We start from the raw sequence: 26,132 nt of genomic DNA on the forward strand, positions 1-26,132 counted from the left end.
AAAAAGGCTATGAATTGTGCAGCAGTTTTCTTATAAGGCCTTTAATTATAAGGCCCTATAAAGTCCGGCCACTGGAATAAGGTTTGTTTATTTACTCTTGTTATTTGTTGCCATTGTATATTGAAGCGTTTAGCGCATCAGAAACGTTGACTGCGTCGCTGCGATCGTTATTGTACTACCGTGTGTTTTAACGTTTTTTAGCGAATATATTTTATTTAAATCGCAGTTACGTTGCTCAGGTTTTATCAGAACGTTTTCAACTGTTATACGTTGAAGTACGCGTACCTCCACCAGACCACACACGGAACCGTACCGTACCTCAATTAACCGGCCAACAGCTATAATACTCTGGTCAATCTACGACGGTTCTATATTCGGACGAGGCATCATTGCGAATCGTTTATGTGTGGAAAAGGTTTTTGGGCCAAAACGAAACAAAAAAAAAAAACAAACAAAATTTGAAACGAAACCCAGCTTCAAAAATAAAAGAATCGAAATATTTTTGAAGAAGAAAGAGAAGTAGAGGGAAAAAAGTGAAACCGCAAAGCAATTTTGTGGCGTGGTTTGGTGTTTTGTTATTAATTTTTAAATTTCGAAATAACGTAAAAAAAAACTACAAAACAAAATGTTGTGTTACTAACCTGACATTTTACTCCCGAAAATTCAGCAGCAATCACCTCAAATCGAAAAACCTCAAAGAAACGTGAGCGCGGTTTGTGTTTTTGTTTTCATTGTTACCATCGAGAACTATTGGACATTTCTAAATTTTTTTCTCTAAACAAAACGTTGGTGCATTATAATTGAGTTATTAAAAATTTAACAAAACAGTATTAAGAAATTAATTAATATATAATAAATCGGCTACAAATTAAATAAAAACAAAAATAATCAAAAATGACTTCGAAGGAACAGATTATGGCGAGTGAGGAGAAGGACCTGGACAAACCTACCGGTAAGTTGGATTAGAATTTTTAAATTATATTTTTATATATTTACAAATTGCCGATAATATGCAATAAGGTAATTTATTGATATGGGGAGGATAAGTCAAAGATATATATGAGTTCAATTATTCAGAATATTAAGGAAGACAAAAGAAATAGGTTTATAAGTAGAGGTAACAAAGTCCTCTTTGAAATAAATAAATCTCCAAAACCAATGTTTAGGAAACAATAAAACCGTTTCTTGGGTTATTAAAGATATTTTTCTTTTTTAATTAAGGCCTACTTCATTATGAAATAAGGGCTTAAAATGATATAAGGTCTTAAATTTTGAGGATTATATCAATAAATAAATTTTTAAATATTAAATAAAATTAAAAATTCAAATTGGAGTGAAATACAAATTCGATATTTTGCTAAGCAAAACTAAAAGAAACATCTGAGTTTTTATATTCTCTACAATTTGCCCAACAAATGATATGTGACAATATTCAAAATTTTTGACTCAGCCACTGCCAAATCGGTTCATTCCTATTAGGTTTAATATAGATTCATACGAAAAAATTTGAACTCTTCCATCGTATATAGAAGGTTATTCATATACATAAATATTATTTATTTTTCGATATTTTGTTAAAACGTAAAAATAACAAAATTTTGGAGTACAGGTGAAAAACGTGACGTGAATAAATATTTTCATGAATTTATTGTTAAACATTCCTCTTGGCTCAAAGTATATTCTAAAATTTTGTTATATGAATATTTTTCACCTTTTGGTTAGGTTAGGTGGCAGCCCGATGTATCAGGCTCACTTAGACTATTCAGTCCATTGTGATACCACATTGGTGAACTTCTCTCCTATCAATGAGTGCTGCCCGATTCCATGTTAAACTCAATGACAAGGGACCTCCTTTTTATTTATAGCCGAGTCCGAACGGCATTCCACCATTTCAACAGCCATTGTGCTGAACATGCATCACTTTTTAAGGTGTGATCCGAGTTCAGTACTTTTGTATGTGAATTAAAAAATTTTGTGATATTTTAAAAATAATTTTTTTATGTCAAAAATTTGACATCAACTATTTTCAAAAATTCGCAATATTTCTAGAATGGATTTAGCATTCATCTCGAAAAAATTGGAATAATTTATACCATTTTATTAAAAAAAAAAGTTTAAACTACCCCTTAAAAATATGAAAAAAGCGAAAAAAAAATTAATTAAAGAACATCATTGGGAGGACATTTTTGGAAGTGCTTTTAAAGTTGTGCCTTTAGAAGAACTTCCAACATTTCTTTGCTGGGTGCGTTAGATATAGTACATTCCCTATCAAGATTCACCAAATCTGTCAACATAACCGAACATAATTAAATTTAAATATTTCTTTCCACAATGACAACATTGCTTTCTTTATTCATTTAAAAGATAATTTACTTATATTGTTACCTAATAACATCCATTGTCCATTTAGATAGTCTTTGTAAATGCAAACAATAAAAATTGTATTCGTACTATCATTCTTTTGCTAAATTACGTTTAAGAATAAATGACAAAGAAACCAATTTGTATAGAGATCATGTTTACTGTTTATGTCGATATTGCAAAGAATGCGGAATTCTTTAGTGCTTATCATTTTATTTTGAAGGGAAAAATATCAATTGGACAGATGATTATAAATTGAGATGATCATTTTTTACGAAGCCCCAAAATAAGGTATACTTCAAATAGCTGTAGACTAATCAAATCCTGGAATCTGATGGATACACTACATACGAAATGCAAGCTGTTATTCATAGCAATCACCTTAATTTGCTGGCTATATCCATAATTATAAATAAACTAGTTTTTTTTAAGTTTTACCTTGTTGAAATTTTGAATTTATGTAACCAGGGGAATCTTCCTAAACTATATTCCTTACATGGCCTTTACTTCCTCAATGGCTTGCAAAAAAAGGTTTGCCTTAAAAAAAAGCCGATACAAGTTTCATTTTAATTCCATACAAAGTAAAAAAATCCAAGAAAAACTGAAATATCAATCTGTTTAATATTCAACACTGGTTTAACAAAACATCGCACTGTCAAAAACCGAACGTAAACAAGGTTAATAGTCTGTGATAAAACCCCCAAAAAAGCAATACAAAATATAAATATGGTTTAATTGTTGCTAAATAAACAAATAAAATGATAATGGCAAATATTTGGAAAATTTATTCCAAATTTTAACACAACACATTTAAAATATATTTTTTTTAAATAAAAGTTCAATGTTTTATAATTATTATTGTTTACCTAAAACTTCATAAACTTCATAAAATTAATAATAATTGTAATTTTTGCATTGTTGTTTGTTAATAAATAAATCTCTCTTTAATACAATACATGACAATGTCAACGTACATTGACTGTGAACCGAACTGTAGTAAGCTAAAGCTCATATGTATTCCGTGTTTTTGTTTTCTTTAACTATACGACATATGATGGAATCGGATCTGTTCTGTACGTTTTTAGCATAATAAATAACTTCCGTTAATTAAAATTGCGATCTACGTTTATTTTGTTCTATTTCTCTTTTTGTAAATTTCTAAAAAAAAATCAGTCAAGCTTATGCTACCTATATCATTCATCTCCAGTATGAGTATGGTCATCTTGAGACTTATTGTAAGAGGCATATATGAAAGTAGGTTGACAAATTTAATTCAATTTAAATTTTATTTTTATGCTTAACAAGAGAGATCAGAGTTAAATATTTAACTGCAATGAAATCTATTTTAAAAATAAATTTAGAAGTGGGGTACTATGCATTTTATACAGAAATTGCTCTCTACACTCAACGTAAAAAGTCTGCACAAACAGAAGTTGGCCTATGTATAACTCAATGATGGAATCCTTCTTTTTATAGCGGTACATGACTATAGAATTTTAGAGTTCAATTTAACCGGTCACTGAAATGAACGTGCTGAACTAGTTCATTTCCATTCACCATGTCAGTTTAGCTACTAAGCACATTGTAAAAGTTTGTTTCGGTCAACATAGAAAAAATTGTCAAAATTTTATTTCTATAGCAAATGTTGTCAAAATTTTATTTCTATAGAAAATGTTGCCAAAATTTTATTTCTACAGAAGATTTTATCAAGATTTTATTTCCAAAGAAAATTTTGTCAACATTTTATTTCTATCGAAAATTTTGTCAAAATTTTATTTCTGTAGAAAATTTTGTCAAAAATTTATTTCTATAGAACATTTTGTCAACCTTTTATTTCTATAGAAAATTTTGTCAAAATTTTATTTTCATAGAAGATTTTGTCAAAATTTTATTTCTATAGAAAATTTTGTCAAATTTTATTTCTATAGAAAATTTTATCAATATTTTATTTCTATAGAAAATTTTGTCAAAATTTTATTTCTATAGAAAATTTTGTCAAAAGTTTATTTCCAAAGCAAATTTTGTCAAAATTTTATTTCTATAGAACATTTTATCAAAATTTTATTTTTATAGAAAATTTTAACAAAATTTTATTTCCAAAGCAAATTTTGTCAAAATTTTATTTCTATAGAACATTTTATCAAAATTTTATTTCTATAGAAAATTTTGTCCAAAATTTTATTTCTATAGAAAATTTTGTCCAAAATTTTATTTCTATAGAAAATTTTATCAAAATTTTATTTCCAAAGAAAATTTTGTACAAAATTTTATTTCTATAGAAAATTTTGTCAAAAGTTTATTTCTATAGAAAATTTTGTCAAAAGTTTATTTCTATAGAAAGTTTTGTCAAATTTATATTTCTATAGAAAATTTTAACAAAATTTTATTTCCAAAGCAAATTTTGTCAAAATTTTATTTCTATAGAACGTTTTATCAAAATTTTATTTCTATAGAAAATTTTGTCAAAATTTTATTTCTATAGAAAATTTTATCAAAATGTTATTTCCAAAGAAAATTTTGTACAAAATTTTATTTCTATAGAAAACTTTGTCAAAATTTTATTTCTATAGAAAATTTTGTCAAAAGTTTATTTCTATAGAAAGTTTTGTCAAATTTTTATTTCTATAGAAAATTTTAACAAAATTTTATTTCCAAAGCAAATTTTGTCAAAATTTTATTTCTATAGAAAATTTTGTTAAATTTTATATCTATAGAAAATTTTATCAAAATTTTATTTCCAAAGAAAATTTTGTACAAAATTTTATTTCTATAGAAAACTTTGTCAAAATTTTATTTCTATAGAACATTTTGTCAACATTTTATTTCTATAGAACATTTTGTCAACATTTTATTTCTATAGAACATTTTGTCAAAATTTAATTTCTATATAAATTTTTTTCAAAATTTTATTTGTATAGAAAATTTTGTCAAAATTTTATTTCTATAGAAAATTTTGTCAAAAGTTTATTTCTATAGAAAGTTTTGTCAAATTTTTATTTCTATAGAAAATTTTGTCAAAATTTTATTTCTATAGAAATTTTTATCAAAATTTTATTTCTATAGAAAATTTTGTCAAAATTTTATTTCTATAGAAAATTTTGTCAAAATTTTATTTCTATGGAAAATTTTGTTACAATTTCTATATTTCTATAGAAGATTTTGTCAAAATTTTATTTCTATAGAAAATTTTGTCAAAATTTTATTTCTATAGAAATTCATGGCAGTGCCACAATTTTACGTTTTTTCGCTCATTTTCACATAAGATTATCGGGATTTTTCGTATGTCAACGCAAGCTAATGCACTCAAAAAAAGTTAACCACCAAAACCAATTCTACAATAATTTATATTTTATTATGTTTTAAGAAAGTTTCCTTGACTTTAATAATTTTTTGCGTACGTTAGTTAAATTATCTAAATTATCTAAAAAGCAATTTTCAACTCCAATTTTTCCTTTAAAACTTTGAAAGTAAGAAAAAAATGGAAAAAATACATCATTAGAAATACTCAGAAATATCACCAGCATTACTGAAAGAACATAAGCCCTACATATTGGGAATTTTAAACATTGCGTCACGGTAGCTCTCTGTATGTTACTGGCGATCTCTAACAAACAAATAGAAAATTCAACAGATTCCAATTTTCAGTACATAAAGCCTTGACTTAAGGGCGAGTTGTTACTTAAAGTATATTTTTTGTAACACAACCACTACTTTAAATTACAATCAACCTATGGATCCAAAACAACTGCTTTTGAGTACATATTTAGAATTTTTATTTTTAATTTTGATTAAATGTGGGAACATTGTCCTTGATTTTATGACTTTATTTTTAACGCTTTTTTTTGGTTTGAAATTGAAGCCATCAAGTGTAAACGACCTGATAGCGTATAAAGATACAATAATATTTATACCGGATTGGTATGTGATGCAATTCTCCATAATAAATATTTATCATAGAGAATGGCAATATAAAAATACGAATAATGTTTTCTCCAACACTTCAAAACAAATACAAACATTTCCGAAATCCCCAAAAACAAAAATATCAAGTCGTTATTATTCAATAGTCGTATGACAGTTAAGCAAAATTGCTTAGCGATGTTCATGTTGATAAGCCTTTTAAGTAAAGCCGTTTTTGTTTCAAGATGGAAGATAGAAAGATTAAAAAACTGATACGAGTATATCTTCTAATTTATTTGTTTATTTTAATAATGAATATTTAGTTTATAAATCATATTAAAATAATATTAATGTCTTTATGTCGTCTTTAGCTATTCAATAAATGCTATCAAAACTACTTTTTTCTAAAAATTGTACATAATTTATATATCAAATAAACTTATTAACTTGTCAAGTGATGTTCTTTCTTTTTTTTCTAAGAAAACTATTAAATCTTATCAGCTTTTGTTGAATAAGTCATTAGAGGTTTTTTTTGTTTCCATATAAGGTAAATGAACTTTACCAACTAAAAAACAAGTAAGGAAAGTCTAAAGTCGGGCGGGGCCGACTATATTATACCCTGCACCACTTTGTAGATCTAAATTTTCGATACCATATAACATCCGTCAAATGTGTTGGGTGCTATATACAAGGATTTGTCCCAAATACATACATTTAAATATCATTCGATTTGGACAGAATTTGATAGACTTTTACAAACTCTATAGACTCAAAATTTAAGTTAAGTATAAAAATATGGGAAACATTTAAATCTGAAGCAATTTTAAGGAAACTTCGCAAAAGTTTATTTATGATTTATCGCTCGATATATATGTATTACAAGTTTAGGAAAATTAGAGTCAGTTCTACAACTTTTCGACTAAGCAGTGGCGATTTTACAAGGAAAATGTTGGTCGAAATCAGAAAAACATATATATGGGAGCTATATCTAAATCTGAACCGATTTCAACCAAATTTGGCAGGCATAGCTACAATGCTAATTCTACTCCATGTGCAAAATTTCAACTAAATCGGAGCAAAAAATTGGCCTCTGTGGTCATATGAGTGTAAATCGGGCGAAAGCTATATATGGGAGCTATATATAAATCTGAACCGATTTCAATCAAATTTGGCACTTATAGCTAGAATGCTAAATCTACTCCCTGTGCAAAATTTCAACCAAATTGGGCCAAAACTCGGGCTTCTGGGGCCATATAAGTCCATATCGGGCGAAAAATATATATGGAAGCTATATCTTAATCTGAACCGATTTCAATCAAATTTGGCACACATGACTATACTACCAATTGTACTCCTTGTGCACAATTTCAAGCTAATCGGGATAAAACTCTGGCTTCTGGGTCCATATATGTGCATATCGGGCGAAAGATATATATGGGAGCTATATCTAAATCTGAATCGATTTGAACCAAATTTGGCACACATAGCTACAATGCTAAATCTACTTCTTGTGCAAAATTTCTACTAAATCGGAGCAAAAAATTGGCCTCTGTGGTCATATGAGTGTAAATCGGGCGAAAGCTATATATGGGAGCTATATATAAATCTGAACCGATTTCAATCAAATTTGGCACGCATAGCTAGAATGCTAAATCTACTCCCTGTGCACAATTTCAACCAAATTGGGTCAAAACTCTAGCTTTTAGGACCATATTAGTCCATATCGGGCGAAAGATATATATGGGAGCTATATCTAAATCTGAACCGATTTCAATCAAATTTTGCACACTTGACTATACGACTAAGTGTTATGTTAATACAAAATTTCAAGCAAATCGGTATAAAACTCTGGCTGCTGGGTCCATATTAGTGCATATCGTGCGAAAGATATATATGGGAGCTATATCTAAATCTGAACCGATTTCAATAAAATTTGGCACACTTGACTATAGTACTAATTGTTCTTCTTGTGCAAAATTTTAAGCAAATTAGGGTGAAACTCTGGCTTCTGGGGCCATATAAGTCCATATCGGGCGAAATATATATATGGGAGCTATATCTAAATCTGAACCGATTTCTTCCAAAATCAATAGGGATCTATTCTGAGCCAAAACACATACTTGTGCCAAATTTGAAGTCGATCGGACTAAAACTGCAACCTAGACTTTGATTACAAAAATGTGTTCACGGACAGACGGACAGACGGACAGACGGACATCGCTATATCGACTCAGGAACCCACCCTGAGCATTTTTGCCAAAGACACCATGTGTCTATCTCGTCTCCTTCTGGGTGTTGCAAACATATGCACTAACTTATAATACCCTGTTCCACAGTGTGGAGCAGGGTATAACAACGCACAATGAATAAGGCAACAATAGAGGTAAATAGAAACAGATAAATAATGTAACAAAATAAGAAATTACAAAAATACATACATAAATCAACCCAAATCAAAAACAGATTGCTTAATCACCATTTCTTACTTGTGGACTCTTACGTTATGTCCAACAAACTGCGTATTATTTATAAAACGACATTACTAAGCCAAAAAAGATATTTTTGAAAGATGTTTTGTTTTTCGTTTTTTTATTTTCATTGTAGTAGATCCCAAAATACATTACAAAGATTTTATGTCCAAAACCACATACATTAAAATGTTTGGACATTTTTACATCTGCGACAATTCTCTTCAACTGAATTGAAATCCCCTTAAACAAATCTTTAACAATTACCCCCATATTCATAAAAGTTAACATAAACTTTAAACCTACTATTACCATACAAATTCCTCGTTCCCAATGGAACGAGTGTTCATCCCATATATATATATATCATATTCGTCACTCGTAGTTTCGGATAGGTTAGGTACAGTGGCAGCCCGATATTTCAGGCTCACTTAGAGTATTGAGTTCATTGTGATACCACAGTGGTGAACTTCTCTCTTATCACTGAGTGCTCGATTCTATGTTAAACTCAATGACAAGGGACCTGTTTTTTATAGCCGAGTCAGAACGACGTTCCACATCGCGGTGAAACCTCTTAGAAAGAAACACTCAGAAATATCACCAGCATTACTAAGAGGAGATAATCCACAGCTGAAAAACTTTTTAGTGTTTGAACAAAACTGGAGTTGAACCTACGAGCCTATGTATGCAATGCTAACCATTGCACCACGGTGGCTTCGTCATTTCTAGCTAATTTGTGTATTTTCCATTTAGTTTCTGAAAGTACTGTTTGTTTATTTGATAAAATTTTAAATCTACTACAAATCAAAAATACATTCGCTTTTGTATGCAAAAATTTGTTATGGCGTCTATTTAATCAGCTGAAATTAACAAAAAAGGGTTCCGAAATTTTAATACCGGTATTCCAATAATGAATGCTATAGAAATAAATAATTCAGCTAATTTTGCTAATTTTGTGCTCGTTTTTAATCCGCACAGAAAAAATCCTTGTTGATTGAATTTAATTGATCCAATTAATTTTTAATTGAAAATTCTTCAATCACAAAAATGATACTATCAATCACTGACAACAATTTTTTTAATTGGTCCAATTAAACATTTAATTGATTTATTAAATTTTTATGATTGATTTTGATTTTGATTCAATTCAATTCAATATGTTTTTTAAATGCAATATGTTTTTTAAATGCAATTAACATTTTAATTGAAAAATATTGCTGGCATAAAAAGTTGTTGTCCTTTTAAGAACTAATATTAATGGTAGGAAAACTTATTATATATATTTTTTATTATTTAATATTTTTGTTTTCGTATAGTTAAACTAAATTTTATACATTGAATTATAATTTAATTTTATTATTTATGGTAAGAATTTTAATTTAAGTATCCGTTACCATTAATAGAAACAATTTACTAGGATTTTTTTTACTTTAATTAGAAATAAACAAAAAGTCATTACTCAATATAAATAAAATTTTTATATTTTTTTTGACAAACTTGTATTCGTTTAATAGCCTGCATTGTTAAATATATACAAAATTTATAACTTTGTTTACAAAACTAAAAATCACCTAACAATGATTTTTTTATAAACAAATATTTTTATTGCCATATGAGGCGCTATCTCTAATGGTGCTAAATACGTGGATTCCAAATGTTTGCATTTTTTTCACAAAATTATTACGTTTTAACCTCTAAAATTGTAGCTTTTGATATTTTGTTTTTTTTTTTTTTTCGCTCTAGACTTTTAAAACTTGCTATATTTGTATAGGAAATATAAAAACCATTCCTTGTTATTCTATTGATGTCTACGATATTTGCCCGATTTCTTTTTACCTTTTTTGACCAACGTTCCCACTTAAGTCAATATTTATAATACATATCATATTTCATTGGAATTTCATCTTAAAATAACATTATGCATGCAGTCATACAACAATATATTATAATAACACCTAAAAACCGGTTACCGGCAAAATAATATGAGATGGTTTTTTGCCCTCTTTTGTGTATTTGACAAAAAAAAACAACAAACAAGAAAATGTGACGAATTTTTGGCAAATATCAATACATACTTAGTTATTTATTTATTTCTGTTTTTTTTTTTGTCTGTAAATGCAAATTAATTGAAAGTAAAAAATCATGAAAACTGGGAATTGTTTATGTTCTTTGCTAAGCAACAATAATTATTTAAAATTTATAATGAGATGTTGTTGATGATGATATTTTATAATAATCACGAGTAATTACTTACACTAAAGTTAAAATAATATTTATAAAAAATAAAATTACCTTAATGGTGATTGATAATTGTTGAATTATATTTTCTGACATGTTTACATACAATTTTAGCTAGTGGAAATCAAAAACAATAAAAGAATAATGATAGGAAAAATAACAAAAGAGAGAGAGAGAGAGTATCAAACCATTGATCATTGATTGGTGTTGAAAATTTTTGGCCAGTTAACCGAGGTGGGTAGCTAGGGGAAATTAATTAGCCCTGTGTTGTCATATTAAAAATACCAAAAAAGGGTGATTCCGATTTTTTGGACAATTTAGCATGAATAATATTTAAGCGTAGGAGTGCAAATGTTTTGAGAGTTTCAAAGCTTCTCCAAATGGTTTCACAGCAATAGGAAATGACGTTCGTAGGTCCCATGTTGTTGAGCTAAACATACACCCAGACAAAAGGGACTCTAAAGCCAACTGAACTTTATTTTAGTTCATGAAGATTAATTGATTTTAGTTAAATTTTGCACAATATGAGTAAATGTTCCTTATTTGAATAATTGTTTGCTAACTTTAATGAAGTGAACTAAAAATAAGAAAAAAAGTTTTATACAATTTTAAAATGGCAGAAGTTTGCTTAAATTGAGCTCATAATTCTCTCAAATGAGTAAATTTTACTAAAATTGTACCTGTCTCGAACTTCGTACAGCGCTAAAGACATTTTAATAATTTTTAAATCCAATTTTTTCTTCCAACATATGAAATTTTCTTAAACAACAGAAAAAAATTAATTATTTAAAAAAAATTTCTTCAGTTTGACAAAAAGTATTAACTTATTTGTAACATGTTGCAATTAGAAAACTATTTTAGTTAAAATTTTCTAAAATAAACCTACATTTTCTTCCACGGTGGGGTCACTTTTTTTGGGCGTAGACCCGGACAGAATTCCTTGTGGTATCACAATGGAATACATAAAAATTATCCTTCACCCCAAACGAATTATGGTATAATTTTCTAAAATAATTTACAATGACTAAACAGCTAATAATATTGTACGATTAACTATACAACAATTCTATATATCAATGGGTATATGGCCACCACCAGAGAATTAAGCCGCCGAGTCCCACCGCCGATTTTAGTCGCCGCCGGCCCACTTTTTGCTGTCGACGCCCCCGCCGAATATGTCGACCCATCTCGACTCAAATTTAGCCACCAATTAATCAAAAATATCGATTTATTTCAGAAAAATTTTATAATAATTGTTGTACTTTTTGCCAACATTTTGAACTTTCCACCTACAATCAATTAGTATCAAGTTTCTATAATAGTTTTACAAAAATTTAGCTCAGAAAATTTGATTGTAAGATTGGTTGTACAACTAGTCTCATTACAATTCGGAAATTTTCAAATTGATTTTATAATGGATAATTGTGCGCCGCCGAATAGACAATTTAATATTGGCTTAGCTGTCAATCCGCCAACGCCGGTGGCAAAAATTTAGCGACATCCGCCGCCGACAAAAATGGGTCAGCATCATTCTCTAGGCATTACCCATTAGACATATTTTTGGTCTCAGAGAGAGGGAGAGAGAGAAAACGTTATGAGAGTAGCCTCTACAATACAATATGTCGACTTTACTCTCTGATATTAGAAAAATAAAAGTTATATTGTCTTGTGATGGTTAAGGGTTTTAAACACACAGAAAAAATAAATTAATTGATTTAACTCTTTTTCTTTAAAAAGGTTAATCATAAAAATTAATTGTATCAATTAATTTTTTTAATTGACGTCGGTGATTGATATTACCATTATTCTCAATGAAGAAATTTCGTTTAAAAATTAATTGTATCCATTAATTTCGTCAAGAAAAATAACAAATATTTTTTCTGGGTAGATGAAAATAAAAATCTAATTAAAAATATAATAAAATAACCCTAGCCAAACTCAATAGAACTTGAAAGGAAATAAACCAAAGCCAACGACCCGTACACTTCTGGCCAAAACGTATGCAAGGGACCGTCCACTTTAGGGCACGAATTGGACCCATTTCAAAGGATACGTCGTATAGACAAGTCCTGTGACAAAATTTTAGGAACCTGTTTCATTTTGAGCATCCGAATCGCTCCAGAAAGGAAACACATTGGAATATGTTGAACAATTGATTATGTTGATTATGTTAATATGAAGAAAGTATAGAAATGTATAATCTATATGAAAATTTAATCTAAAAATATAAAAATTACAACAACCAACATCACTGGTACCAATTCTGTGATAGCCCCATTCGTGGCAATTTAGGTTTAAGGCTGTCTTGGATGCAAGGTATTAGAGTAATATCTACTCACTCACAGGAAAAAAAAGGAAACTGTTTTATACACCGAAAGAAATTTCTTCGTAAAAAGAAAGAAAATTTTCGTTAAAAGTACTAAATTTGTCATTGTTTTACAACCAAAGAAACTTTTCATTAAAAGTACGAAATATTTCGTACTTTTTACGAAGAAAATTTTTCGTAGTTTGTAAGAAAAAAAATTCGTACTTTTTATGAAAAATCTACGCACTTTGTACTTTGTACTTTTTATGAAACAATTTCGTTGTTTTTAAGAAATTGTTTCGTACTTTTAATGAAAAACTTTCGTAGTTTTTATGAAAAATTTTCGTACTTTTTATGAAACAATTTCGTACTTTTTATAAAAATGATTCGTACTTTTTATGAACAAAAAAATGTATAGTCGAAATTGCATTTGCTTGTAGTAACAAACGTGAAAAATTTCATCACTACTTTACATCTTAAGTTTTTCAATAATTTTTAGTTTTATTCAAGCACATTATCAGAGGCAATTTTATGTCGCGAACGGAAATTTTACAACTTCAATGAAACTTCTTCGTTATTTCAAAGAAAATGTTTTGTAATTTTTATGAAGAAATTTTAACGCAGAATGTTTCGTAATATATTTATAAATTCGTAAAAACTTCTTCACAAAAATCATGAAATTTGAAGAAAGTTTCGTTAAAAGTACGAAACTTTTACGAAGAAAAATTAATGTAGAATTTTTCGTACACGTTTCGTATATTCGTAAAATGTTCTTTGTAAAATTTACGAAATTGAATGAAAATTTCGTTGTTTTAATGAAGATTTCAAGAAGAATAGTTAATGAAGAATTCTTCGTAAAATTAACGAAGAGAATTCTTTCGATGTAGCAAGAATGAACTGCCTCAATTTTCGCACATTGAACTAAATTATATTTCACAATTTGAGATTTCCATAAAGCTTTGTTAAAACCAGGAAAATTTATTGCCTTGGTGTACTTTTTAAGAAAAACTTACGAAATTACACCCTCTCATAGAAGAAAAAATTAACTAAAATTAAAGGACAAACTCATTGGCTCAAAATTATGACCATTTCAACCATACTGTAGTTCATTATTACTAAATTTGGGAATTTTTGGGAAATTTTTCTTTTGCATTAGTTCATATTGAACTTATGTGTACGGTCATTGAACATTATACCTATGTTTGAGACAATTTCAGTTGAAAATTTCAAAAAAAATAAAAAATAATAAAATTTTACTACAAACAAATAATTTGTTTGCAATAAAAATAAGTTAAATTTAGCGTTAATTAAACTACGGAATTTTATTTCATTGCTCGATAAACCCGCAATGTTATCAAATTTCAAACGAAATAAATAATTTACGTTTTTCTACGAATATAGCATTGGAAATCATCTACTACAGATGGATTAACAACTTCAAGTATGTTTGCTTGCAGATTTCTCATGATATCTGATAACTATAACTAGAAAATATAAACATTTTTGCCGGGCACAGTGTTCTCAAATGCCTGTCCACCTATAATAAAAAACAATAACTAAAAATTGGTCAGTATACACAAATTAAAAAGAAATATGTTTACTTGACATTGTACTAGTATTAATTAAATAAAAACCAAAATATAATTCAACTTTCCCAAAATACTAAATCGAATGCTCAATGAATTTTCCATTTGAATATAAATATGATTCGGAAGTCGAGATTAATTTAACATATAACATTACCATGTGTTTTAGACACACAACCATATACCATATATGTTTGTCTCAAACTACCTAATGTCTTTGAGCTATATTATGGCGCCAAAAAAAAACATGTTTGTTATCTCCTCTTACTTGCAAACATGCCGATATATTTCATAGTTGTCTCATACATTGCAATTTGTGTTGTCAAGCTGTCTCTACAGTTAATCGTTTATTGAATTCAGTTACAAGTTCAACATAATTGCATATAATAAACTTAGTTGCTTGCTGCCAAGTCAGGTTTTTGGCACGTGCTTTCAAGTAACATATGCATGCCTAATAGATACTAGCATTTTTGTTTCGCTTAATCCTCGTAACCACTCTATACAGTAGTGTAGTAATTTTGCTAAAGTCTTTGAATTGAATTTGAATTGCTTACAAGGTCAACCAGAAGCATAAATTAGTTATATTATTCTTTTAATATGTAGATTTTAATATCAAGGGTACTGTATTTTTTTTATTGAAATAAAATCTTTTACAATTATATTCTTTTTTAATTTAATAAATGCAACAGACACCGAGTCGTTAGATATTTTCTCAACAAATAATACACCAAGTATTATTTTCGTTCTGTTCAAAAATTTTCCCGATGAAGTCTTTAAATGAAAAGACGAAATATTGAATAAATAAAAATTAAAAATACGAGCTCGTTTTTATCAACATATATCAATTGGAAAAAAAATTTAATAAAGATTAATAATAATTTGATCAATAATAAGAAATTCGTTATGTGGAAAAATTAATTTTTTGTTGCATTACCAAATTTCAATTATTCTTAACCCATTGTTTACTCTTTTCAAACAAGATGTCAAAATCTTATATTTAAAAATTATTTAGTATTTAAAAGCAGATTTATCGACAACTGCAAATAATAAATGTCATTGTCAGAGTGTAACAATAAACCCTCTTTAAAGTGGTTCACATTTTTCAGGGGCTGTTGTAATGATTTCTTCCTCCCATTGACGGCTTTACTTAGCCATGCAATGTATTACACATTAAAAATGATAATATGATTCAATATACCTGGTATTTTTAAATGAGTTATTTAAGGTATTGTATCAGTTATTAATTGAGCTTTTTGTTCCGCTTAAAATAATTACAGACTATGGAAAAAAATACAGCTTGTGTCGTGTTCAGTGTGTCACAAAATTAAAAGAAAATAAAATAGGTCAGGAAAGCAATATAAAATTTCAACATTTTTATCAACAATTATTAAGTTTTTTTGTAAATATAAAAAAAGGATTTATGCAAAAAGAAAAGCAAAAATCAAATACTATCTTAGCTGGAAAGCAAGATAGGTTTATTGTTTCTAAATCAGATTATTTATAGGATCTCTAATTAAGTATTTTTCATTAAGAATCTTTCTTAAGGTTAATATTAAATAAAAAAAATCTAACTGCTTTAATTTATTATCGTCATAAATTCTTACATCAATGATACTTTCAAAGTTTATGTGTTATGATATGCAAACATAAGACAAAAATTTAGTAAACAAAAATATATGTTATCTAACAACACATTTATGATCAGATTGTTACATAGCACAGTTACATGGAATAAACAGTAATTTTCATATCCAATTTGATAATAAGAAATGCAAAGGAACTAACTCAAACTTGCTTACTTCATACTTTTATCAAAAACAAAATTCCAAGGTTAAAAAGTTTACAAATAAAAACAAACAAAATTATAGAACTAATGAACATTTTGAAGCAATCTTAACAATATTAATGATAATATTTGGAATTTTGTGAAAATTCATTCATATATCTCACATTGTTTTCGCTTTTAGATTATCAAACAATTGAGACATGGTTGTGTTACGGTGCACAGTGGTAAAAAACGACATTGATAGAATTTAATATGCTGGTATCATATCGTAAATTCTCAGTCGCTTTGGTAGAATAGTTAGTATAAACAAAAAGCCTCTTAAAAATTCGAAAATTAAAAAAACAACAGCAGTACCTAGCAAGAATGATAAAAAGTATAGTTGAAATTGTAATAAATCAATACTATTGTAAGCCAAAAATTACTTGTTCACTTATATTTGCTGATGATCACATTTGAATATATGAATTTAAACATTTTCTATAGAAATAAAATGTTGACAAAATTTTCCATAGAAATAAAATGTTTCGAAAATTTTCTATAGAAATAAAATCTTGACAAAATTTTCTATAGAAATAAAATTTTGGCAAAATTTTCTATAGAAATAAAATTTTGACAAAATTTTCTATAGAAATAAAATGTTGACAAAATTTTCTATAGAAATAAAATTTTTACAAAATTTTCTATAGAAATAAAATTTTGACAAAATTTTCTATTAAAATAAAATGTTTGAGAAATAAAATTTTGACAAAATTTTCTATAGAAATAAAATTTTGATAAAAAAGTTTCTAAAGAAATAAAATTTTGACAAAATTTTCTATAGAAATAAAATTTTGACAAAATTTTCTTTAGAAATAAAATTTTGACAAAATTTTCTATAGAAATAAAATTTTGACAAAATTTTCTAAAGAAATAAAATTTTGACAAAATTTTCTATAGAAATAAAGTTCTGGCAAAATTTTCTCTAGAAATAAAATTTTGACAAAATTTTCTATAGAAATAAAGTTTTGGCAAAATTTTCTCTAGAAATAAAATTTTGACAAAATTTTCTATAGAAATATAATTTTGACAAAATATATATATATAGAACTAAAATTTTGACAAAATTTTCTATTAAAATAAAATTTTTTATAGAAATAAAATGTGGTCACAATTTTCGATAGAAATACAATTTTGACAAAATTTCCTATAGAAATAATATTTTGACAAAATTGTCTATAGAAATAAAATGTTGACATTTTTAATATAAGTAAAATCTTGACAAAATTTTCTATAGAAATAAAATTTTGACAAAATTTTCTATAGAAATAAAATTTTGATAAAATTTTCTATAGAAATAAGATTTTTCGAAAATCTTCTATAGAAATAAAATTTTTTGAAAATTTTCTATAGAAATAAAATTTTTCGAAAATTTTCTATAGAAATAATATATTTCGAAAATTTTCTATGGAAATAAAATTTTTCGAAATGCCCCACGAACCCAAAGAAAAAATACATTCCTCCGACATTAAATTATAGACAAACGAAATAAAAACGAATTAATAATAAACAATTCAACGATTATCTTGAATATATTTTGTTTGCTGTTAAAGAAAAGTGTTGCGTCAAAAATCTAAAATTTCGTTCTTCAGAGAAAAAAAATCTTCGTTATACTTAAATAGTACCCAAAAAAGTACAATAGTGTAAACATTATCAACCCTCCCACCTAGTGACATTTTGCATATTGCTTTGCACATCCCTTAGACTTGGCTATAAAAATAATTTCTTTGGTATGAAGATAAAAATGGGTGGACCTGTTTGGTATTAGAGAAGTACTGGGACAAAAAAATCATTCTAGAAGTGAACACACAGAAAAGAAATATGATCACCTTTAACATGTTTGGGGAACATGTAGCATATTTGTCATGGGGAACATGTAGCATATTTGTCGAAACCATGTTATTTTCTCGGAAATTATGTATCTTATTTTGGCATGCAAAAATAAAAAAATAACATTATGTTCTTTCCCAGTAGAACATACATCATAGGCTTTCATACTCTAGACAGCTGACCTGTAATATTTGTGAAATTTCAAATAAAATCTAAATTAAAAATCATTTTTAGCATTTTAATAGAATTTTAAGTTTTCCGTTTTAAAATTTTATTTTATTTATCTCCAAATATAGATTTTACCCACTGTGCGATGATAGCATTCACTTCTAAACGAATTAATTGTCTTGTTTCATTTTCCCAACACAGCCACAACAACTACAACGACCACAATGAAAATAAAAATAAAATAAATTAATTTAAGCGGAAATTCATCGCAATGCATCACTATTTATAATTGTTAATTCAAGCGTGTAACAAGTGTATGGGGAAAAATGTTTATTTTGCATTGTTTGTTGTTTTTATTGTGGATATTTGTTGCTCGATTCTCATTTACTTGCAATTTCAATTGAGATAATTTCGTATTCTATGTATACACATAGCACTTGTACGTGAAAGGTAACCACAAGTGATTCCTACGAAAGCGAAATATATCATCGATTTGGGGAACTAGTTCTGTATTTTTGACATGTCTATAACGGAAAATTAAGAAATGACAAAATGCTTATGTTATTGTGTGGACAGATCTGAAACAGATCTGACGGTTTGCTTAACGTTTGACGTATGAAAAATGTTTTTTTTTTCACAAATATACCATAAATGGCTTGCAATATGCAAACAAAAGAGTTGTCAAACTTATAAAGAATTTAGGACTCTGAGGTTTTCACTGCAATAATAAAAATCCTATTATTTTATATGGGGGTTTTTAATCTAATATCTTTTAAGAACAAAGATTCTGTCCCTGCTTATAAAGCACTCTAATAAATATTTTAGTGCATCTATTTATCCTTCTAAAACATATTGCGTTTCGCAAACAAAAACTATTTTAATGTCATAAATTCAAAAATAAACTATAATGTACAACTATATGCCCAAGTATTTTATGTAAGTTCCGCACTTGCTTTAGCATTGAAAGATCAATTCAATGTCAAAGAACATCACAATTTTTTTTTTCAAATTTTAAAATAAAAATAAAAAATTCTATTTAAAAACAATGTATAAATTTGTAAAATGTCATATATAAAACTTGAATCTCATTTCTGATGTAATATCAAAACTGTCTTCCTTTTTATTTTTCTTTCCCAGCATTTAATGCATTTCTATGAATTCATGCAAATCAAAAAAACACAAAGTAATAGTTGCTCCTAAAAATATGCTATTTTTTGTTCTTTTATATTTTCTTCCAATAAAACAAAGCATTTCTAAAATTTTACCTACGTAATACAATTTTTTAAAACCCATTACAGAATTTATTACTTGTTATAGAAAAGCTTCGTCTGAAAGCTTATTTTTGCAACTGATTGACATTTTTATTTCGGTTCTTGGATAATGATTTAAAATAGAATATGGGTCATTCCACACACAGAAAAAAATAAACTGTTTTATAGGAAGAATAAACTACTCGTGCGAAAATTGCACTAATCATAATCTGGATTTTTAAACTGGCATTTGTTTGTACGTGAATAGCTTTATTAATATACCGGAAAAATAGAATAGAAATTCGATAAATGAGATTTGTATCCTAATTTTAATTTTATAGATCCTAGATTTAGAACCCGCATCTTTGGCTCGGACTCAATACCAAAATCCTTAAAGGAAGATCAAAATCTTTGGATCCAAGTAAACTTTTTTTAGTGTACAGTAATCCCTCGATTTACGTCGTGATTGGTTCCGGAATTTGACGACGTTAATCGAAACGACATAAACCGAATTAAAAATTGTTCATACTCCTCCATTTATGTATGTATGTGCGTGTACATAATAAAAAACTTCAAAAATAAAAGTAATTCAGTAATTTCGGAAAATATGTATCGATATCATCATCGTTGATACTTATTTTACTTATGGAAAGCGTTTCTGATAAAGTGGGCAAAAAAATCGACGACGTAAATCGAATGGCAACGTAAATCGCAGTTTGATGGAACAAAAAATTTGACGACGTAAATCGAAACAACGTCAACCGAGACGACGTAAATCGAGGGGTTACTGTATGTACTTAAAATTTAAATCTAACGTTATGGGACGAAACACAATTTTAGTAAAAACCAAATAAGGAAAGTCTGAAGTCGGGCGGGGCCGACTATAACCCTGCACAACTTTGTATTTAGATCTACATTTCGATAAAATCTCAAATCCTTTAAATTTGTTGAGTGCTTTATATAAAGGTTTATGTTCCCATTAACCAATATTTAAAACTGACCAGATTTGGACAATATTTTGTCAGACTTCTACAAAATCTTGGGCACAGCTAATAATAATATTTAGGCAGTTTTTCAAAAATGCATTTATGATTCATCAGTCGATAAATATGAATTAGAGGTAATTTTTACTAGTTTTCGTCTTAGCAGTGAGCATCAGTAAGAAATCAAATTTTGAGAAAATTTTCTATAGAAATTAAATTTTTAAATTTTATTTTTGAGAAAATTTGCTATAGAAATAAAATTTTGAGAAAATTTTTTATAGGAATAAAATTTTGAAAAATTATTCTACAGAAATAAAATTTTGACAAAAATTTTAATTGAAATAAAATTTTGACCAAAATATCTATAGAAAGAAAATTTTGACAAAATTTTTCTTATAGAAATAGAATGTTGACAAAATTGTATATAGAAATAAACTTTTTGACAAAATGTTCTATAGAAATAAAATTTTCCAAAATTTTCTATAGAAATAAAATTTTGACTAAATTTTTTATAGATAATAAAATTTTGAAAAAAATTTCTATAGAAATAAAAATTTTACAAAATTTTCTATAGAAATAAAATTTAGACTAAATTTTCTATAGAAATAAAATTTTGACAAAATCTTCTATAGAAATAAATTTTTGAAAGACATATGTATATAGGTATATGGTCTTAAAATAAAATTAAAAAAATAAAATCGATTGTTCGAAATATTTTAAATAATTTTTTATGGTGGTGGGCATTATGTAAAATGCATCGATTCAGCCCATCTGTTAGTCTAACGTTCTAGGAAATTTCCAATTACATTCCGTAATTGGAAGTTGCTTTTCATTTACAGTCTACCGTACATTGATCGAATGAATAACGCAATGGAAACTAATTTGCGTAAAAACTTTTTTAGTTACAAAAAAATGTGAAGTGTTTTAAAAATTTAGTTTAGCCGGAGTCGGAGTTGAGCAAAATTTTTACGACTCCGACTCCACAGCCCTGGTAGCCATCTAAATCACAATATTTATTGTACTTTTTTAATTGTAAAGTTTGACCAACGTTTCACACATGGAAGCGAAATTCCCTTTTGCTGTTCTTTTATTTATAGAAAATTTATTTGGATGAAAATCCTGAAGGATTTTCATTTAGTCTTCAGAAACCCTTAAACAATCAGGGCAGTCTTCTATGGTATATTATATTGAAGGAATATGATCACCCCAAACTTGTTTTAAAAGCATAATGTTTTTTTTCTCGGAGAACATTGTCCCAAAAATACTATTTTCTTGTCAAACTTAACATGCTTGCCGAAATCAGATATATAATATAACCTTTTAAGTTTTTTTGTAAAAAAGGCAACAGTTTGAAAAGGTTTCGAATTTTGTTGTGAAAAGTATGCAAGCATAGAGGGAAATTGAGGGCATTTTCAGCATTACTGTGATTTTCCTGAAAAATAGAGTTGCATTTTGTTCTTGATGGTGACTAGAACAAATTAATGTGGACTAATTCATAAAAATATTTTATACCAATGAAATATAGCGCACAGGAACAAAAATAAATGTTGTATAAATATAGGATTATTTTGTATAAATATAGGATTATTATTATTTTATTTTAATTATTATTATTTTTTTTTTTTTGAGTTCATTTTAATTTCGCCCTGTTTGCTCCTTTGAATTCCTTTCAACACGTTAAAAAATAGCATTTGTTTTTGGTTGCTAGCGGCATTTTAGAATTATTATTAGTAAATTATTATTAGTAACAAGAAACTGTAACAAAAAATTCTACCAATTCACTTGTGTGAAAATCACTACATCATGGGTTAAAATCCCCGCTTTATCTTCGAAATCAAAAAAAAAAATCTTTGAGAAAAATTAATCATCAATATGTACATGAAAACACCTGTTCTGTTTAAAAATTAATGCCAATATTGATATCATTATAAGCACTTACTACTTATAAAACATAATAACCTCTTGTAATTGCTTATAGTATAGCTGTGATTAATACATCGTACGACAGATAAGATAGGGTTACCATACCTAGTAATATTTGTATAACTTCAAATGAAAAAAGTTCTTCATTTAAGACAAGGGCATTATCCCTTCTACATGTGTGGTCTTTTTGATATCAAAATTTTTCAAAAAAAAATTGTTTTCCTGTTTTTAGTTTTTGCTATTCACAGATCTGATTAAGGTACGATTGTCTTGGTTTAGTTGCTTACGCCATTATTTGTTTTTTTTTTTTGTTTTTCGTTTTCTAATTTTACAAGTTCCAACTATTTCAACAGAATGCAAAAACCTAAAGATTACGTTGCAATACTTTTGCTTGGCAATGAAATAGACTGTCATTAAACTTTTATTTATTTACGAATGAAAGTGTCACGAGCTTAATTCTTTTTACATTTTTTCAAAGCAGTTCTATTGAGGGGCGGTGAGAGGTATCAGATGGACAGTAATTTTTTTTGTTGATGTGAGGTAATTTACACATTCACAAAAAGTGTCCAATAATATGCCACACATACAATGTGCAAATAGTAATAACGTAAATGTAGTCTAGTCTTATATGAGTTTAATTATTACTATTCAACCACATGAAGTGCATATTTGCCTGACGTTTGGTGTAAATAAATTGAAATTTAATTCAATTAACACCCATAGAAGCCGCAATGAGAGGAAATTTACAAGGGGGTATACCACTCACCGATGAGTTGGAAACACCCATCACGGGTAATTCACTGTTGCCATGTGTTGTTAAACCATATAAAATGTTACATAGCATGACTAATAGTAGATCATATGCCCTACACACACAAAAAAACAGAATACTTTGCTCCGAAACAAAGTTTCAGACAAAGGAAATTCCCGGTTGGAATAATGCATTTTGTAGAGGATTCTTGAAATCCTCTAGCATTCGTGGTTCTCAGAATAAAATATATTTTGTCTTCAATCACGAAATTGATTCATCCAATTAATTTTTAATTGAAATGTCTTCAATCGCGGAAGTGATAATATCAATTACCATAGTCGATAAAAAATTAAATGTTCCAATAATAACAAAATTAATTGATCCCATTAATTTTTGTGATTGATTTTTTATTTCAATTAAAAAAATTTGTTGAACCAATTAAGTTTTTGATCGAATATTTTTAAAAAATTCAATTAAAATTTTAAATGGAAAAATGTTGGTGATATTTTTTTCTGTATTATGATTGTTTACAAGTTTGATTTATCTTCATCGATATTTTTTCTAGCTACACACAAAGAAATTTCATTAAAAGTCAGCCAACGACACATTTTCATTGATATAACGAAACATTTTTATTAATACCATGAAAATATTCGTTAATAGTACGAAACGTTACGTTGATTGACAGAAAATTCGTTATATTAACGAAAAAATTCGTTGTATTAACGAATTTGTTTCATTGGCTGATTTTTAACGACACATTTCGTTAATATAACGAAACTTTTTCTATTAGTGTATAAGACGCACATGGTTTTTTGGCAAATAAAAATGTCTACGTTTTCTTTACCTTAAAAACATATGGTAAAACTGCAGGGACGGTATACTAACGAAATTCCCTCAAGACAAATGTCGTTTGCCTAAAATTTCATTTTTGAGTTTAGCATTTTTTTTGCGTGTATATTCATTATGAGAAATCTATGCACAATGCAAAAACAGACCTCATTAGTTCGATTCTTATCTCAGTACATCTTATCTATGGTACATCCAACACCAAAACATGTGAATGAAAGTCCGAATGACAACGTTCATAGCATTTAAATAGGAATCGTATCACATTTTTTTTCTCTATCAGCCGAGATACACGTGAGCCACAAGACACATACCCACACATCACTATGGCACTATTTAAGAATTCTATCTACATTTTTTTATTAACGTTCACCCAAAGCATTTCATCTGGCTGCCATACAAAATGTGGTAACAGTCACTTGCAATTGTTTGTTAGTGAGCACATGTCTGAATGAAAATAAAATCGTTTCAATTTACAAAAGAAAAATAAACATAAAAATTGTTAACATAAAAAGTCACACTACAAAAATTTTTATTTTATAAAAAGTCACACTACAAAAATTTCGTTGACTCAATTTCAATGAAATTTACTTTGCATGTAGGTTTATAGACCCTATATAAGATTATTTCTAAATTTGACTTCCTAAAAATCTTCAATTCGATCCACATCAAGTTTTGTATAGTCATAAGATAATTGATAATCGCCATTTTATATAGGCTCTTTGAAAATCCTTCACCCAGAGAAGGAATATGATTACCTCAGCCACCGTGGTGCAATGGTTAGCATGCCCGCCTTGCATACACAAGGTCGTGGGTTCGATTCTTGCTTCGACCGAACATCAAAAAGTTTTTCAGCGGTGGGATAATCTCACCTCGGTAATGTTGGTAACATTTCTGAGGGTTTCAAAGCTTCTCTAAGTAGTTTCACTGCAATGTGGAACGCCGTTCCGGCTCGGCTATAAAAAGGAGATCCCTTGTCATTGAGCTTAACATGGAATCGGGCAGCACTCAGTGTGGTATCACAATGGACTGAATAGTCTAAGTGAGCCTGATACTTCGGGCTGCCACCTAACCTAACCTACCTCAAATATGTTTCAAGAGCAAAATGTTATTTTTGGATTGGGAACATGTAACATGTTTGTCACAACCATGTTATTTTCTCGGAAATTATGAATCTAAAAAAAAACATAAAATGCTTGCCGAAAAACAAAAATTTTTGGCGCAAAAATGTTCAGTGTTACCCATCTAAAAAATAACATTTTTCTCTTGAAGGTAATCATAATCCTTCTCTGTGTAAAGAAAAAATGTTCCTCAATTTTGGTTCCACTTAATTAACTTAATTTATTAATTCATTTTTAATAACTAAAAATGTCCTAAATTTATGTATTTTAAACTACCGATGTTGGTTTTCTAAAAAGTGCCCCCATAATCATAGCTATTTTCTTTTATGTGTATAATTTTATTTATTTTCTTATACAAAAAAATTTTTTTCTTCGTCTAGACAATGAATGGCCCACCCTCACTTTTTTCATGACTTTTATGCATTTCATTCTAATTACAATCACAATAATCTTCTATTTTCTTGTTATTTAATGAAACAAGAAAACATTTATTTGCCAAAAAAAAATGTTCGATACTTTCTTTAGCAAAAGTTAAGATAGTTTTTATTATACATCATGCAATACTAATTTGCTTGAT

At 27.8% G+C, this 26,132-nt stretch overlaps 1 protein-coding gene across 2 annotated transcripts in view; it reads left to right on the forward strand.

Moving 5' to 3' along the window:
• Positions 1–26,132, forward strand: part of Picot (putative inorganic phosphate cotransporter protein picot) — a 55,087-nt gene that overhangs the window by 17,582 nt on the left and 11,373 nt on the right. Inside the window, exon 3 of one of the 2 annotated variants that reach the window (XM_075310309.1) lies at positions 668–952. In XM_075310309.1, coding sequence (XP_075166424.1) covers positions 895–952 — 58 coding nt within the window. In that variant the 5' untranslated portion in view covers positions 668–894. The remainder of the gene's footprint in view (positions 1–667; positions 953–26,132) is intronic. The other variant, XM_075310310.1, reaches the window with a different exon arrangement.

This window comes from Haematobia irritans, chromosome 5, assembly GCF_050003625.1.
Source record: "Haematobia irritans isolate KBUSLIRL chromosome 5, ASM5000362v1, whole genome shotgun sequence".
NCBI lineage: Eukaryota > Metazoa > Arthropoda > Insecta > Diptera > Muscidae > Haematobia > Haematobia irritans.